The sequence below is a fragment of the Pongo abelii genome, chromosome 9 (genome assembly GCF_028885655.2).
Source record: "Pongo abelii isolate AG06213 chromosome 9, NHGRI_mPonAbe1-v2.0_pri, whole genome shotgun sequence".
In the NCBI taxonomy this organism is placed as follows: domain Eukaryota; kingdom Metazoa; phylum Chordata; class Mammalia; order Primates; family Hominidae; genus Pongo; species Pongo abelii.
In genome coordinates this window covers 132,114,383-132,131,726 of record NC_071994.2, presented here as the reverse complement: position 1 = coordinate 132,131,726, position 17,344 = coordinate 132,114,383, and the positions used below count along the sequence as shown (strand labels likewise).

The 17,344-nt window shown below is 43.2% G+C and overlaps 1 protein-coding gene across 1 annotated transcript in view; it reads left to right on the top strand.

Annotated features, from left to right (window-relative positions):
• The window catches only part of KCNJ1 (potassium inwardly rectifying channel subfamily J member 1), a 30,971-nt gene extending 13,857 nt beyond the window's left edge, over positions 1–17,114 (top strand). The window contains 1 exon segment of the mRNA NM_001132706.1: positions 13,177–17,114. Within this exon segment, the coding sequence (NP_001126178.1) occupies positions 13,198–14,316 (1,119 nt within the window). The 5' untranslated portion in view covers positions 13,177–13,197 and the 3' untranslated portion in view covers positions 14,317–17,114.
• Positions 17,115–17,344: the final 230 nt, after the last annotated feature.

Here is a 17,344-nt window from a genome sequence, read left to right as displayed (position 1 = left end):
AGATTTGCCTATTCTAACATCTCATCTACATGGAATCATACGATCTCTGGCCTCTTTCACTGGCCAAATGTTTTCCAGGTCCATCCATGTTGTAGCATCTACCAGTACTTTATTCCTTTTTAGAGCTGAATAATATTCCACTGTATGGATATGTCACATTTTATTTATTGATTCATCAGCTGATGGACATGAACTGTTTCAAAAGCTTCCACTGTTTGGCTATTATGAATAATGCTGCTATTCACATACTCATTTTTATGTGGATATGTGTATTTCTCACTGAATCCCCATAACAACAAAGGCACTAGAATCATCAATATAGTATGGAAAATTGCAGCTCAGAGAGGTTAAGGAACGTCTTTGAGACTGAAACGCTTCTTTTGATAGAACGGCAAATAAGTGGAAATAAAGTGGAATTTAATTTTACCTTTTCCAGGTCATTATACACACCACTGAGTGAAAAGAAACAAGGAAAGGAATGAGAGAAAGTGCGTCAGCAGGCCTTTTGTAGGCACCACCGGCCTCTCCTGGGAGGTGGGTCTCAGTGAGGGCCCTGAGCTTGCCTGCCTTGGCATGGCTCTAAGGTCTAGGGGGATGTCCCCCTTCCCGCTTGTCCTCCTTGTTTCAGAGGCAGACACGAGGATTGGTCAACAGCAGTTCAAGACATTTGCTGGAGGACGCAGCTGGGAAGTCTCCCGGGCAGTGTCCTGTTCTGAGAGGGCTCCTGGGTGGGCTCTGCCTGGTAATGAGGATGGGGGCATGCTAAATGCCAGCAAGAAGAGCCCCAGTGAGAAGACTCCAGCATTTGCTCAAGGGCAGCTCTATGGCATGGAACAAAGGGTCACCGAAGCTGCTGGCTCTGCTCCCTCTGGCTCCAGGGCTTTCCCAGAAAGCACTTGGACATGGGAGGGTGGGTGATGACGTGCCGCCCCATTAATGTAACTCTGATGGCTTGGCAGAACCCAAGCCGAAACTGGTAATCATTGACCCTTTGAGGGTCAATGATACCCGTGGGGCATAGCAACGGAGTCAACAGAAATGCTGGCTCTTCCACTAATCCACTACCCTAGAGCCTGGCTCTTCTCACCTCCTTTCTGAGAAGCAAGATGCTATTGCAGCCTGCACAGTAGCAAGAGCAGCCCAGGATTAAAGGCCTCACAGATAGGGACAAGATTGCCTCCTTTCATTCAATGCATGGCGGGAGCTTGAAGGAGAAACTGGAGTTGCACGTAGTATGACTCAACGTATTAATAGCTTGATCATGTTCTATGTCCAAGTGTGGTCTAAGCTCTTTCCATCCATCTGTAAGATAGATATAAAAGCCCCCATTTTTCAGATGAGGAAATTGACACACTGAGTACCCAATGTTAGAGCTAGTAAGTGACTGATTTCAGATTCAAACACTAGAAACCTACTTCTTAAATCTTACCCCATAGGCCACTTGTTGGGACTGGGACAGAGAAACTTCAAACATACTAAGGTGTGGGCCTAGAAGGCATCCAGATCCCACTCCAAACCCAAGCACCTGGTGCTCTGTGCCTTAGATCTTGCATGTCTGTGGAAGCTGGCCTACACCAGCCTTCTTTGCCTCATGCAACATAATGAATACTAGTCCCCGAGTGTCCATACTCAAGACATTAGTTGAATTTTTTCCATTTTATAAATTGTCAAGGTTGGGCATCCTATATATTTTCTTTAAAACAAAGTGCACTTTCTTGTTGCAGACACTCGGTAAAGCATGTTCAGGCCTCTCGTCCACATGGAATCCATTCCTTTCTGGTCTGGAAAGACTGAGTTGATTTAATACCAAACCAAACCACAGAGAACCAGAAGGGTCAGACTAATAACAGGATCTCTGCACACATAATAGCTACAACTTTTTAATAAACACTGAAATTCCTTCATTAAACTCTGGTGCCATTTGAGGTGGGCGGCTGAATATGAGACTTAAGAACAGTTTCATTACAGAAGTATCCGGTTTTTAGAACAACCATCTCCTCCTCAACACACATACAGGATAAACAAGTGGAAGAATGATTATTTGATTTGCAAAAATTATTCTTCACTTTATAAAATAATCCACTATAGGGTTCGTATAAATATCTAATATCCTAATGCATATGTAATATGATTCATCATACACAATTTCTGTCTACATACATCTTTTGAGAGTATACAGTGATTTCAATACGGAATTATATATCTACATGTGTACAATGGTATTTTCAATGCAGCAGTGTTCTTTTTAATAGTAATAAGAATAAAAAGACCATGAGAATAGGAAAGACTGTGGATCATTGTGTTAATTTAATTTTCAATCCTAAATTCACTAGAAACGAGAATGGACTAGTTAGGGAGGTGTGGCCTGAGTGTGTGGTAGAGGTTTGAGAACTTGGGTTAAAGTTGAGTCCACCGGAGCCCGAGCTGACCTTTCTACCTTTGCTGATGTGGAGGGTCCTGTGTGTTCCTGGTCCAAACTGACTGAAGTTTCACCCTGGCTTCTGTGTGGGCCTGTCCTCTGTCTCCAGACAGTAGCCATGTGTGTTGGATTTTACCAGGTTTCTTCTCTACTGTGCCTTCATCCCCACCCTGGGCCCTGACAGAGACAGTGTGACAAGTTCTGAGCCCCACAGGTGGAATCCCAAACCAAGCAGCTCTTGCTGGTCACCCCAAGGTCTACTTATACATGAAGGTTTGAAAATCATCTCCTGAACCTCTTCTGACAGAGGTGAGTGGCTTGATTTTCAGTAAGCAACTATTGGACACCCCAGGCTACAAGAAAGCTAGGTAAGCATTTGGTTATGCAGATCCTCTTAGGCAAAGGCTGTGGGACTTAATCATTTGCCCTTTCACATTCTGCAAGTACTGAGTCCCACCACCAGCATCAGAGAGTGGTGTTAGGCTGGCATTGCCCTCTCCACAGCCACTTTCAAAAATCAAGCACTTTGAGTCATTTACACCTTCCTATATCTGTTTATTTCCTTGACAGATACCTGTTGAGCCTCTGTTCTCTGCCTGTGCTGGGGCAGGCAGGGACTGGGGACATGGCAGTGGAGGAGACAGCACAAAAGTAAATGTATCAGTTAAAATTACTGTTCATAGCACAAATGAAAGGAAAGCATACTGTCAAATATTGCAAGGAGAGGAAACTTGATTTAAATGGGGAGGGGTATCTTCCTCCTTCTTTGAGAAACTAACATTTAAATGTCTTTCTGAGAAATGACATTTAACTTGAGGTCAAGAAGTTGGCAAGGGGGTGGGGGTGGCCTGGGGAAGAGTAGAGCGCCAAGGGTTTCCAGCCAAGGAAATAGCAGGTGATGCAGGCCCAGAGAGGTTAAACGACCTGCTCCAGCCTCTATGGTTGGAGGCGGGGGGGCCTCTGATGTATCCTTTTGCCTTTGTATCCCCAGTCTGCTTCCTGGACATGACCTCAGTACTGACTCCAAGGTCAAGAGCTTTGCCCTCTGCTAGAGCAGTGAGTGTATGGGGCTGGCTCATCGTCACTGGCAGGTTTTCCTTATCCACCAGGTGGTGGGTTGGTGGGTGGGCAGGAGGGGTTGGGGGGGTTGCCTCTTCTTCCCACAGGAACCATTGTCATCACACCAAACTTCTGCCTATAGAAGAAGTAACAACACCCTGTAGAGGCCTACAGATGTCCCTAAATGTAAAATGGCACTCCCACAACCTCAGGTCGTTTGCTTATGCCAGGACAATCCACAGAAGCTTCCTAAAAAAAGCATGATGCTGGACAGTGTATCTTCAGCTGCTCTCATGGCTGCTTCTTAATTCTGTTGCTATCATAACCATTTCTAAACTCTGCCTGGCTCTACCAGGCCCCTCTCATGACATCAGGGCCTGTGGGCCTTCTCCTCCAACACACACCCTCACATCCAACGCAGGGTACCTGCTGCCCTCTCCATCGAGCCCTCTCCTTCCTCCTCTTGTAGTGCTTTTGTAGATGCTGCAAAACCCCAGAAAACTGTCCCCTCCTGATCGTTTTATGCTCACTATCTAAAAAGGTTTGGACCCTTGCTAGCTGTCACCTTCTTATGTGATCACTCACGCAAAGCAAGGAAATGTATAGAAAACCATTCCTGGTGCAGAGTAAGTTGATGCTGAATAAATATTTACTTTCCCTCTACATTGTTTACCAACTGTGTTACATATGCTTTAGGGCTTAAAAGCAAAGACTTGTCAGTTGGGAAGATCTCGATTCTTCTAATCTTTGCTCTTTGGGCTTTCTGCTTTGTGACCTTGGATAAGTTACTTAACTTCTCTGAGCCTCAGTTCCCAGCCTCCTAGAGTTACTATGAGTTTAAATCCAACAACACCTTTAAGAGATTTTACATCCGTGCCTGGGATGACACTACAGGCCTTTGGGGGCCCAGAATGCCACTACTCCAGAGGGGCACCGCTGGCATCGTGCTCCAGGGGGCGCTGTTCACTGAGACTGCCGCAGCGTGTGTCTCCAGCAACCGGCAGCAGACTACAGAAGCCCTCTCTGGCTGCTTCAATGGCCATTCCACACTCTCTGGAGACTGTTATCAGCCCCAGCCTTTTTCTTCATTCATCTGTGCTTTGCACTTCCACTTTTACCTTGGTTTACCTTCTCAACCCTGGCTCAACCCACTTACATCCAATAAAGCAACACTTTCCCTTAAAGTGCAGTACTCTCTGAAGTTTAGAAGAGAAAAATTCTTAGAAAATCTCTAGTATAGCCAAGTAGCTCCCATTGTGTGGCAGTGAGTTTCTCCTGTCCCCTAGGGTGCTCCAGCTCCTTGTCACTGTTCCTCACAGTCCCTGAGGATGTGCTGCTCTCTCTTTAAAACTCTGAACAAGGCAGGGACCAAGTGCTTCTTTTGGTCTTTCTTCATATAGCTGAGACATGCTAGCATTTCTGAACTATCTTAAGAAACTATTATGAAGAACAACAGGAAACAATATTGGAAATACAGCGGCCAGGCATGGTGGCTCACACCCGTAATCTCAGCAGTTTGGGAGGCCGAGGGAGGAGGATTGCTTGAGGCCAGGAGTTCAAGACCAGCCTGGGAAACATAGTAAGACTCCGTCTCTACAAAAACAATAACAACAACAAAATCAGCTGGGTATGGTGGTGCACACCTGTGGTCTCAGGTCCTTTTTTTTTTTTTTTTAAGACGGAGTCTTGCTCTGTCACCCAGGCTGGAGTGCTCTGGCGTGATCTCGGGTCACTGCAAGCTCCGCCTCCCAGGTTTGCACCATTCTCCTGCCTCAGCTTCCGGAGTAGCTGGGACTACAGCGCCCGCCACCACGCCTGGCTAATTTTTTGTATTTTTAGTAGAGATGGGGTTTCACCGTGTTAACCAGGATGGTCTCAATCTCCTGACCTCGTGATCCACCCGCCTTGGCCTCCCAAAGTGCTGGGATTACAGGCACGAGCCACCGCGCCCGGCTGGTCTCAGGTACTTTGAGGCTGAGGCAGGAGGATCACTTGAGCCCAGGGGGTCAAGGACGCAGTGAGCCATGGTTGCACCACTGCACTCCAATCTGGATGACAGAGTGCGACCCTGTCTCAAAAATAAATAAATAAAGAAGAAACGAAAGAAAAGAAATGAAAAAGAAAATACATACAGGATAAGCATCCACCTTCCAAAGCATTGATTTCTGACTACAGCAAATGCGGGCTGCCACCAAAGACTGGTAAGACATCACAAACACCTTGCCTGGGTTCAGGCTTCACTAGCTCCCAGTGGTGGGGACATCACAGCTTCCAGTGCTTCCCACTGGGACCCAATCAAGGTGCCAAGAAGAAGTATAGGTTTTTGTGGTGAGTTATCTTAGGACAACCAATGGCTTTGGGAAACAAGTTAGCTAGATAGAATTTAAAAGCCGAACCTGAAATTTTTAACTCATTTTAATGGCTTTTTCTATTTAACTTGGCTATATCCTTGATTCTTCACTTCTTCATACAGAAACAAACATATGTACCAATTGCACATAGGCATGTAAGACTTGTGGAAGCCATGGAATGGAACTGGTTCTCACCAATGGGCTTGTAAAGTGGTTTTGTTGTGTTATAGTTATACTTATTTCCTGTGCTCTTAGGGTCTTCCATGGTCAGTGCCCTCTAGTCAGAAAGCACCAATAGTATCCTGTATTTGAGCAAGCTGGACTTTTTGCAGCTATGGAGAACTGCACCATAAGCAATCATGGGACATCTCACTGAGAGGGTTTTGGAAAGGACTTGCGTAGGATCTAGGCATGTTTCAGGTGATGTGGCGGGGGAGGCTTAAGGAAGCAATGCTTTGTTCTGGATTAGGGGCTGTTAGGGAGTAGTGATGATTCTATGATCGAATATGTTGATAATTCTCATTATCTAGGTGAGAAGACTGACATGAGGCTAAAGCTGTTCTGGGGAAAGAAACAGCAGACACTCATCATAGCCAGGATGGGGGGATATTTGGCCATTTTGTGGCTTGGACAATGTTTGTGTTTTGTTGGTGTTCAGACATGATTACAGAGTGGCCTTGTTTTATCCCAATCCATCATGATCTGAGTGGCCTGGTCTGAGGCTGATGATCTGTGAGATTGCTTGTGCTTAACAGGAGCAAGACCCAGCCTCATGTGCCAGGAGAACCAAGACCTCGCCGGTACTATGAGGTCACTTTCCAGAGGCATGCTTTTCCACAGATCCAATCCTAGTTAACGTCTAGGGTGAAAGAAGAACAGCATCAAGCCTCGGTACCGTGGCTCTGTTCAGCCTTGCCAAGGATAATTCTCTCCCTCTATCCTGTTCCCACCTCTCCAAGACAAGGCTTTTGCCCTGATTATAGAGAAAACCTTTATAAAACATGTTTGTATTTTCCAGATCTTCTGTTGCACACTGGGAGAATGGGCTCTGAAGCTAGCATAGTTGATAGACCAGATATGTTGTCAGAGCCTTCATCACTCTCACGAAGCCTTTTCCTCCGTTGGCTGTAGTCTCCAATATGGCCCATTTTGCTCTGTGTGGCAGACCCCGATTGGCCTGGACCAGTGACCCCTGGTTAAACTGCCATGCTAGTTTGAAATTTGTGAACCAGTTATAATAATTGTAGCTATTTGTTGCATAATTGCTATTTTCTAGGAACTTTACCTATGCTATTGCATTTAAATCAAACAACAATGTTTGAGAGTATATTATAGCCATTTCACAGGTGAGGAAACTGAGGCTCAGCAAAGGTCAGTGGTTTGCTCAGGTCACCTGACTGTTGGGTGGCAGAGATAGGGTTCAAATCGATGTCCGTGCTAACCTGAGCTAGAAGCCCTTCCACTCTGCCATGCTGCCCCTAGCTGTTACCTCTTCTGGGAACATTCCTGTCCAGGATCTCCTATCTTCTCCTGATCCCCTGTGCACAAAAGGCCAAGTTATTCAGAAAGTGATACTCTGGCTGGCTGGCCCAGAGACGCCTACAGAGCATGGTGTGTCTCCTGAGAGTACCAACACCATCAGACCTTGTGATGCTCCAGCCCTTTTTCCCCAAGCTCTCTTCTCTGGGAGGAGGGAGGCACCTAGGAAGGCCCTTGCTGCACTCGCACCTTGGATACAGACACACTGTGGTTCACAGCAGTGGGGACCCAGGAGTATGGTCACCCTACAAAAAAGTAGGGTATTTCTGAAGTGCATTCCCAAGTCTAGCCTGGAAGAGTCCTGAAGCTCAGATGCCCTCTTCTATGCCCATGAGGCCAGGAAAGATGGTTTCTACCAGCCTTGCCAAGTTCTATCTAAAAAGAGCCCATGCTGTTCCCGTGTGAGCTGCCTGATAGTGGTAAAGACATCAGAGATAACTTCTCTGGCATTACTGAACAGAAGGGAAATGCCACTCTCAGTCCACTAGAGGTTCTGGATGTGATAAGTGTAGTCTGTGGAGCTAGATGGTTTACTGCTTCTTGGGGCTCTGAACCTTTGCAGATCCAGCAGGGTGGTGATCCTCCAATAGCTTGAGATGATTTTCATAGAAAACAGGAAGTCCTCTACAGCAGCAGTTAGATGCAGTTGTTTTCTTTCCTTAGCAAAGCTGAGTAAGAATACAAGCCCAACTCCCACCCAACCTTCTGAGTCTCCTTTTTGGGGCTGCCTTAACATCCTGTCCTCAATCTTTTCAAGGCAGCAAACCTGCCACATTACAATTCTTGAATTACTTATTTGTGAACAACTTGAGAGCAGGGACTGTTACCTTGCATTGTTTCCTAGCATAGCACCTGGTATATAGTAGATGCTCAATAAATAATGTGTTTGTTTAATTATATTGATTAAGAAGGAAGAGGCTGTGCCCCATAATCCCATTCAATCATTGCAATGGAAAATCCTCAAGAAATGTTTCCGGATTCAATCGACTGTTGGCAAAGCAGTAGTTTTTTCATAGAAATGAATTTCTTCTCCATCACGGTTAGAAAGGGACTAGAGAAAATCATCTGACTTCTCCTGTCAGGCCACATAGCTCGTATTTCCTACCTCTAACCTGAAATCCTGACTCTCAGAAATGTCCTAAAGTTACCTAAGGATGTGTATGAGCTATGAGAGATTTGGCTGAAAGGCAGACTGCAATAAGCGTTTTTTTTTTTTTTTTTTTTTTTTTTTTTCCATTTCTGTAGAGGAATAATAGACTTCTAATTCTAAATCAGAAGCAGTAACAGCCATGCCTATTTTCCCTTTCCCCTCTTTGACATAGTGGCTGTTTGACTGCTGAGCAGGCTGGGGTGGTAAGTGCTGTAAGAAATCCCAAATTCTTAACGAATTGTTCTCAAGTGGATGTCTATGGAAGAAGAGCTTCTGCACCTGGGTTCATCAGATTCAGTAAGGACCACAAACTGTTGGTCCCTCCCTTAAAATGAACACATACTGATTAAAGTAGACGTTGCATACAAATGAAGCACATATTTTTATGGAGAAAAGGAAATTCAGGAAGAAAATATGTTTATTTTCAAGAATTTGAAGGGCTGTTAAATGGAGGAGACTTCCAACTTATTTAGAATTTTAATGAGTTTTCTCTGAAGCACAACTAGAAGAATGTTCTTTATAACAGTTTCTCCTTTAGTTCTATGAAAAAAGATGTCAAATGGTACACCAAGTGCAGAGTGCGTTGGCCCTAGCTTGCCTTTGCAGCCCAGTGTCTCACTGAGGCTTTCTATGCTCCATTATTTGCTTACTTGGAACTTCTTTCATCTCCTCCACATTTTCTTTCCTCGGTTGCCCCTGCCTGGGTCACATAGAAGATGACACTGTAGTGTGGTTAGTAGTGCACACACAAGACATCTCCATTAGACTGGGAGCCACCAGATACTAAGTGATATAAGTGACAGTAAGCTCATTGCTTTTATATACCCATTGATTAATTTATTTATCATCATTCAGCAAATATTTGTAGAGTTTCTACTACATGTGACTCTAACTCATCTTCAGGGCTTGGCCTCAGGGTTACGGTTCTGCTCATCAAAATAGGTGCTCCCCGGAGTGCTCCCACTGTTTCATATCCTGGCATTTATCACTGGTCATTTCATAGTTTATTGACTCATTTGCACCACCCTCTCTGCTGAAATGGGAGTTGCACGATAACAAGGATGGAGTCCATTGCTTCTCTGATGTCTAGCACAATGGTCAGCACACACAGTCAACATTGGGTATCAACATATCATCATTGAATAATGATTGATAAATAAATTAATGTATACATAAATGCAAAGAGTTTTCTGCTAGTTGAAGTATGTTTGCAAAGAAAGGGTGGATCCCCAGCTGATGGGGATCTTTTTAAAAAGTTATTCTTTTTGGCATTATACCAACCATGCTCAGTTGTGGTTGATTTCCTTAGTTCACTTCCCCATTAGACTATGAACTCCTTGAGAACAGGAAGAGTTCTATTTGTCTTTGAAATCCTACAGAATAAGCATACAATCAGTGTTTGGGAAGTGCACAAAATGTCTATTTTCTGAGAATGGATTGTTTATAGAACAAAACGCTGAGGCACTAAAGAAAAAGTGGCAGTAATGTAATCCACTTGTTTTGCCAAGCCACTAAAAATACCTTGGTAAATATTAGCTAATGTGCAGCCCTTTGCTTGCTATTAAGATTTACTGATTTCGATAGAAAGGAACCTAAAAACTGAGCATATTATATAACCCAGACACCAGGGACAATCTCTAATCACCTGAGAGTTCATAAAATACATATTGGCTCCACCTGTGGTTAAATTAAATGCCATTATCTGAAAAAAGTAGGATCTGTGCAGTAATAGGTCTGCCATGTGAATGACAGGTTTGGTTAGTGGATGAATTTATCCTGTATCATTGCATTCTCTACGAATAATCCCTCTCACTCTGAACAAATAAATCAATAGCATTGGCTAACCCAGTGCATGTAAAAAACACCTTCAGTAAATGCCAGGTTTTCCAGAATAATAAAGACTTCCAACGATAAAGACTTCTTTTAAGTCTCTTTCTTACATAGCTGTTGTATAGAGAGATTAACATGGTATTTTGTTTCTTCCTGGTGTGATCTTACTTTTGTCTTGTAAATATGTACTTATCTATGTCTGTATGTTCACCTGCATCTTTGTGAACACTTGGAAAACTCAGTATTTCAGTGGGTTTCAGAGAATAGGCTGGGAGATTCATGATAAGTAACTGTTTCCGGCCAGTAGTTATTAGGCACAACTTTTAGGAGAAACAAGTGAGCAATAGAGCATGGCCAAGGAGAGGAAGGCAATGCTGGAACCCAATCCACGCCTGCTGCCCAGAGACCTTAGCTGATGGCTTGTCATGTCTTAGCATGTTGGTATTCAAGCCATGTGATGTTGGAAAGAAAAAATACATATTCAGCTTGGGGCCTGGTCTGAGAACAACCAATTGCCTTGGTTTAAATCACAGGACTCCACTATCAAATTAAGTGTTTCCAAGTTTACACAAATTAGTGTCAGTCCACTGACTGTCGCCTACAATAAATTAGGCTGAGTCTAAAAGAAATCAGTCTGCATAGAAAGACCAACAACCAGCACCACTTCCTTGCTTTTTCCAGCCATGAATGCTTCCAGTCAGAATGTGTTTGAGATGTTGGTAAGTGGAGGCTGGGGAAATCACCTCTCTGGAAAGCCAGGCAGATAATGTTTCATTATTAATGAAGTCATGGAAACTCAACGTTATTCAAGTGATCAATCAGGGGGGTACTTCTTCACTCTACAGAAATCTTCTTTACCTTTAAAAGTAAAATGAATTTAAGGGAGGCTAGAGGAGCAGGGTGCTGGGGAAAAAACTCAGAAGTTGGTGTGTTAGGAGCCATCTCTGGAATTATAATGTATGACAAAGAGAATGTGGATTCAATTGATATATGTTGGTTTTAGAATTTACTATTTGAGCTGAGAGTCACTCTCTGGAGAGCTGGGTAAACAGTGCGACCCTGAATGCACCTGGGAGAGAGGTCAGTCTACATGAGTGTGGACCAGGGCAAAGGATGTGTGTGCGAGGCAAGGAGAAGACCATTTCCTCCTCTGTACCTCACATGCACCATCCCCTAATCCTCGTTGGGGACTTGAGGTCAATAAGGGCAGTGTGGGATGAGAGGAGGGCCCTCTGACTATGTGCACTGCTGTTTATTCTCTTGGCAGCATTTTCTTTTTTTATGTCTTTAGAACCTGCCCTCAACATTTCAAATCACCACAGCTGTGGTTTTCTTGTCACCGCTTCGACTTGGTGTTGGCTTCTTGTGTTTTCAGCTGGGTTAAGGCCTTGAACAAGACACTGTGGGATATCACTATTATTTAAAATGTATCACTCGGTTGGTTTCGCTTCCTAGTTCTTACAAATAAACACATTTTTCAAGGGGGATTTTGAAATCTATTTTAAAAACATATTTGCATTTAATGAAAAATACCCTGAAGACATTGTGGACCAGGGTGGGCACACCTTGATATTCTTGGGCGTAGGGGAGGAGGTAATCTAGCGTTTATGACTTTGGGTTTCACCACTGTTGGCTGTTTATGGGACAGGCCCTTTGCTATTTTGCTGTAAAATGAAAGTCACAGTAATGTCATCTATAAAAAATCAATTGAGCAAATAGGATTTTGAAAAATGTAATTCATTCACTGAATTATTTCATTTACGTTTACTGAATAAACAGTAGGCACTCATCAACTGTGCTAGCAATTGGGATATAGGAATGAATAAAGTATGGTCTGTCTTTATGGAGTATTATTTAAATCAGTGCTCCCCAGTCCTCCAGCTCTGGAGGGAAGGAAGTGTTAGATGTGTTGATGGTGGCTCTCATACTATTTCTTTTGGGAATCTTGGGAAACCATGGGGAGAAAGTAGGAACAGGCTTGTAGATTTATGGAGAAGCCCTGTGAGACCATCTGGTTGGATCTGAGCTCTGTTCTAAATAGTGTTGAGCATTTAACAAAAAGAAATATGACCAATACTTGTCTAAAAATATTTTAGGGAAGTGTGACTTTAGAATATAACATTTGATAATTGAGACACGGAGTGGTAGAAGCTCCCCTAGACTGGAGGCAGGGAGCCCTATATTCTAGTTGTCATCCTGCCACTGGCTAGGTACATGAATTTGGACAAGTTATTTAAATTTTCTGAATCTCAGTTTTCTCATTTGATAAATGAGAGAACAGAACTGAATTAGGATTTTTCTTGATATATGAGTATCAATAGAAGTACATAGATGATTTAGGTAGTATATTGATGAGTGTTTTATTGACCAGTTATTTATTTTTCTATATCTCAAAAACATATATAATGCTTCAAGTTTGTGATTTCTCAGAAATTATTGCTTAAGGCTAAACTTATGAGAAGGTGATTTAAGTAATATTCAATAAATAAAAATACAGGTCATAATTGGTTATTACAAACATATTTAAGGTTGTGTGAGACCAGTTGAGGTCAGAAAACACTTGAATATATAATCACTCAGTTTGTCTTCATTTCTAGCTCTCTGTAATTATTTTGCCTCTTTATGTTCGAGTAACATGGTCTTCCAGTGGAAAGTTTCTATCAGAAATAGCATTGTGGTATCCAGAATAAACTTGTCAGCTTGCCAAATGATTAGTAACCCAGATAATTTTGAATGATCTTTTCGTAGTTAGGTCTTTTATGTGAGTCACCTAGTTCACTATTGCTATAAACATAATCCTTTTTTGTTTTTCTTTGATATGTTTTCAGATCAGGGTGTTGACAGAAAGTATGCTCAAACATCTTCGGAAATGGGTCGTCACTCGCTTTTTTGGTCATTCTCGGCAAAGAACAAGGCTAGTCTCCAAAGATGGAAGGTGCAACATAGAATTTGGCAATGTGGAAGCACAGTCAAGGTTTATATTCTTTGTGGACATCTGGACAACGGTACTTGACCTCAAATGGAGATACAAAATGACCGTTTTCATCACAGCCTTCTTGGGGAGTTGGTTTTTCTTTGGTCTCCTGTGGTATGCAGTAGCGTACATTCACAAAGACCTCCCGGAGTTCCATCCTTCTGCCAATCACACTCCCTGTGTGGAGAATATTAATGGCTTGACCTCAGCTTTTCTGTTTTCTCTGGAGACTCAAGTGACCATTGGATATGGATTCAGGTGTGTGACAGAACAGTGTGCCACTGCCATTTTTCTGCTTATCTTTCAGTCTATACTTGGAGTTATAATCAATTCTTTCATGTGTGGGGCCATCTTAGCCAAGATCTCCAGGCCCAAAAAACGTGCCAAGACCATTACATTCAGCAAGAACGCAGTGATCAGCAAACGGGGAGGGAAGCTTTGCCTCCTAATCCGAGTGGCTAATCTCAGGAAGAGCCTTCTTATTGGCAGTCACATTTATGGAAAGCTTCTGAAGACCACAGTCACTCCTGAAGGAGAGACCATTATTTTGGACCAGATCAATATCAACTTTGTAGTTGATGCTGGGAATGAAAATTTATTCTTCATCTCCCCACTGACAATTTACCATGTCATTGATCACAACAGCCCTTTCTTCCACATGGCAGCGGAGACCCTTCTCCAGCAGGACTTTGAATTAGTGGTGTTTTTAGATGGCACAGTGGAGTCCACCAGTGCTACCTGCCAAGTCCGGACATCCTATGTCCCAGAGGAGGTGCTTTGGGGCTACCGTTTTGCTCCCATAGTATCCAAGACAAAAGAAGGGAAATACCGAGTGGATTTCCATAACTTTAGCAAGACAGTGGAAGTGGAGACCCCTCACTGTGCCATGTGCCTTTATAATGAGAAAGATGCTAGAGCCAGGATGAAGAGAGGCTATGACAACCCCAACTTCATCTTGTCAGAAGTCAATGAAACAGATGACACCAAAATGTAACAGTGGCTTTTCAACAGGAGTAAAGCAAAGTCTCTAAAGTTCCTAGTGGCTATAAGCATTATGAAGCAGTCAACAATTTAGGGGTACGAAAGTAGGATGAGAGCCTTCAAAGTCTACCAGCACAAAGACCCCTGAGCCCCGCAACTGGGATCCCACAAGACATGCATCTCTACAAGGCTACTGTATTAGAACGTGCAATGCATTTATATGAAACTGGCATATGGAAGCCATAGGTGCTCTCTTGAAATCTTAAATATGATTATTTGAGCTCATATAAGGTGGATTGGAGCAGACAAAATTATCAAAAGTTTCATGAACAGGCCAAACAAAATATTTTTTAAAGTTTCCTTAAAGAAGTTATGAACTTTAGAAAGGATCAGGGGACAATAATAATCTCATTTTGATTCTACTGATAAGAACGACTCCACTTTTAATGTGGACTGTTACTCATGGAAAAGTTGTCTCCTAGTTTGCGGAGATGAACCAACCAATCAATGACAATAAGAAAACGCTTACACAAAGAACAACTTGAGGCTCTAACCTTCTCATGTGGTACATTTAGACAGAGGCTAAATCTGCACACTAGAATCTTGATGATACCTTCCTGCAAAACAGAATGCTCTAGTTAAAAAGTGGTGATGATATTTCTTTCATTCTGTATTGGATGGCTTAAAGGGCTATAAATCTGTTTATAAAGAGCATTTCCTGCTCTTCCAAGACAGCAACGAGGAGTTGGAAGGTGCAAAGTCAGTAGAGAAGGGAATGTGTCATTAATGCACCTGAGAAGAAACAGTTTCATGTGTTCCTCCACCTAGAGTTTGTACTGGAATGCTATTTCTAAAGAAGAAGTGGGAAAGAGAGAGGAATGGGATGGAGCCCCACAGTCAGAATGTTACTATGTCTTTCTTTCCCCGAGAGCCCATCTTCCTAAAAGGGACCAGCTTATGGAAGGATCGACCTTGAGGGGAAGGTTTTACTGTGAAATTCTTCTTCAGATTCCCACCTGCATCATTCTGAATGTGTCCTGGAAAAAAACTGGTACTCAAAGCTGCTTAGGAATCAAAATGTTTTCAGTGTGTTGATTAATATAGTAAATTTCTGAAACTGTGCATGCACTTTGATTATTATTATTACTGTGCATTAACTGAGTCAGATTCCAGGTGAAAATCCTCTTGCAGAGAGGACCGTCTCCTGGAAGGGGCGGGAGGAGTGGAGAGGAAGCAGATAGGACACATTTGTTGTCTGGAGTCCTCAGGAGGAAATGACCCTGGCCGCAGACACACCCCTTCCGGTACAGCTCCATCACGCCTCTCCAGTGTGAGTCTTGGCACATAAAACGGCAGCTGCCCACAGTTGTTGGGAGGGATGGCTTATGTTTTTCCATGCCTGGGCTGTATTTGTACAGATCCATGCACCACTCTGATCCTTCTGACTAAGAACAGTGGGAAGTCTGATGGTTTTAGGGTTGCACACCTTGTCAGTGGCCATAACAGTGGCCATAGCTGGCCCATGTGGAACTCTCACTCTGTGCCTGTGAGTGCTTTGGCACCACAATTTAATGTGCTGACAGGAAAAAGAAATCAGGTATCACAAGCTTGAGAGAGCTGGAATTCTCTGCTCGCCCACTGTCATGATGTAGCCCCTTCATAAACTGGAGGGAAACTGTGTTGACACTTGTTCCCATCAGCATGCACTCCTCCTGGTGTATTCTCCTGCTGGCTGGCAGCGTGCATGTAGATGGCTGGAAGTGAGATGGTCATAAGCAATCCATTCCCTTTGATTGTTTAGGGAGGTGAACAACATACATCTTTCTGATTGGTATTTACTTCTGGGTTATTTGGTGGAAGCCCATCTGCTTCTAAATATCCCTTTGCTAGGATCAAGACACTCTGCACCTGGAGTCTCTTTTTTAATGGAAATTCCCATTGACCCTCTAGCAACCATTAGCACAGGTACATCCAATTAAGCCCCTAGGAAATGAGGCCTGGAACAGGTAACTTTTGATAGGTTTAAGGAGTGGCTGGAACCCCAAAGCGCATAAAACTCCTGTGCATTTTAAGAAAGGGGGTAACAAGGGAATGGGTGCTCAAGTAGTAAAGAGAAATGAAAAATAGCCTCAGAAGGCCAAACTGCTTGTAGGTTAACAACACTGCTAAAGGCAGCCTTTTTATTACAATGCAGTAACATTTTGCCCAGTGGGATCTGACTGCGTTAGTACTGCTATTTGCTACAGATGCAGGATTATTCTATTTGCTGATTTTAAAAGCACGTCAACAGTTCTAATTTCCTTCATGAAAAACTGCATCCCATGATGCATTATTATATTCAAAATTTTCCTTGAGACTGATTCTCTTTGAATTGCCCAGTTCATCTCTGTTGCTATGGGGATTTTGACTAAGAGCGTTTGATCCTGGTTGAATCTTCCTGGACTTAGGTTGGCTTAAGCTCTAATATTTAAGAGTTAAGATTTGGGAGGTTGTCCTTAATGGAAAGCACTAAATGTTTAAAAATTATATATTTCTTAAGAGAGAAAAGGTAGAAGGGAAATATCCTTTCTGTGTTGCCAAATCTAAGACATGGGCTAGTCGGTGACTGTCCTTCTGTGTCCATCACTAAGGGGATGTGCAACTGGACCTTCCAGAAGAACTCCCTGGGCGGATTGCAGAGATGGTTGAGGAAGTGTCTTCCTTGGGGATTTTTCATGAAATGGAATATGGGTCCTCAACAGGATGCTTCTGTGAATAGCACAGGGATCTTTCCCTGTCTAGAACAAACGTTAGGACAGCTTCTGATGGAAAGAATGCAAATGAACCCGGCCCCGCCCCTGGGCCGTTGTTGCCTGCCATTACAGGAAGTGTGTGTCAATCAAAGCTTGACAGTGGAGATAGAACATTTTATTTTGGAAGCCAGAAGTTTGAGAACAATGACTGGAATTTCCTCTTTCTGTCCGGCAAGGGCTGTTTGTCATTGGGGAGATAAAAGTCCAGGGGCAGGGAATAAAGGTTATCGGGAACTGCGCAAGGCAGAG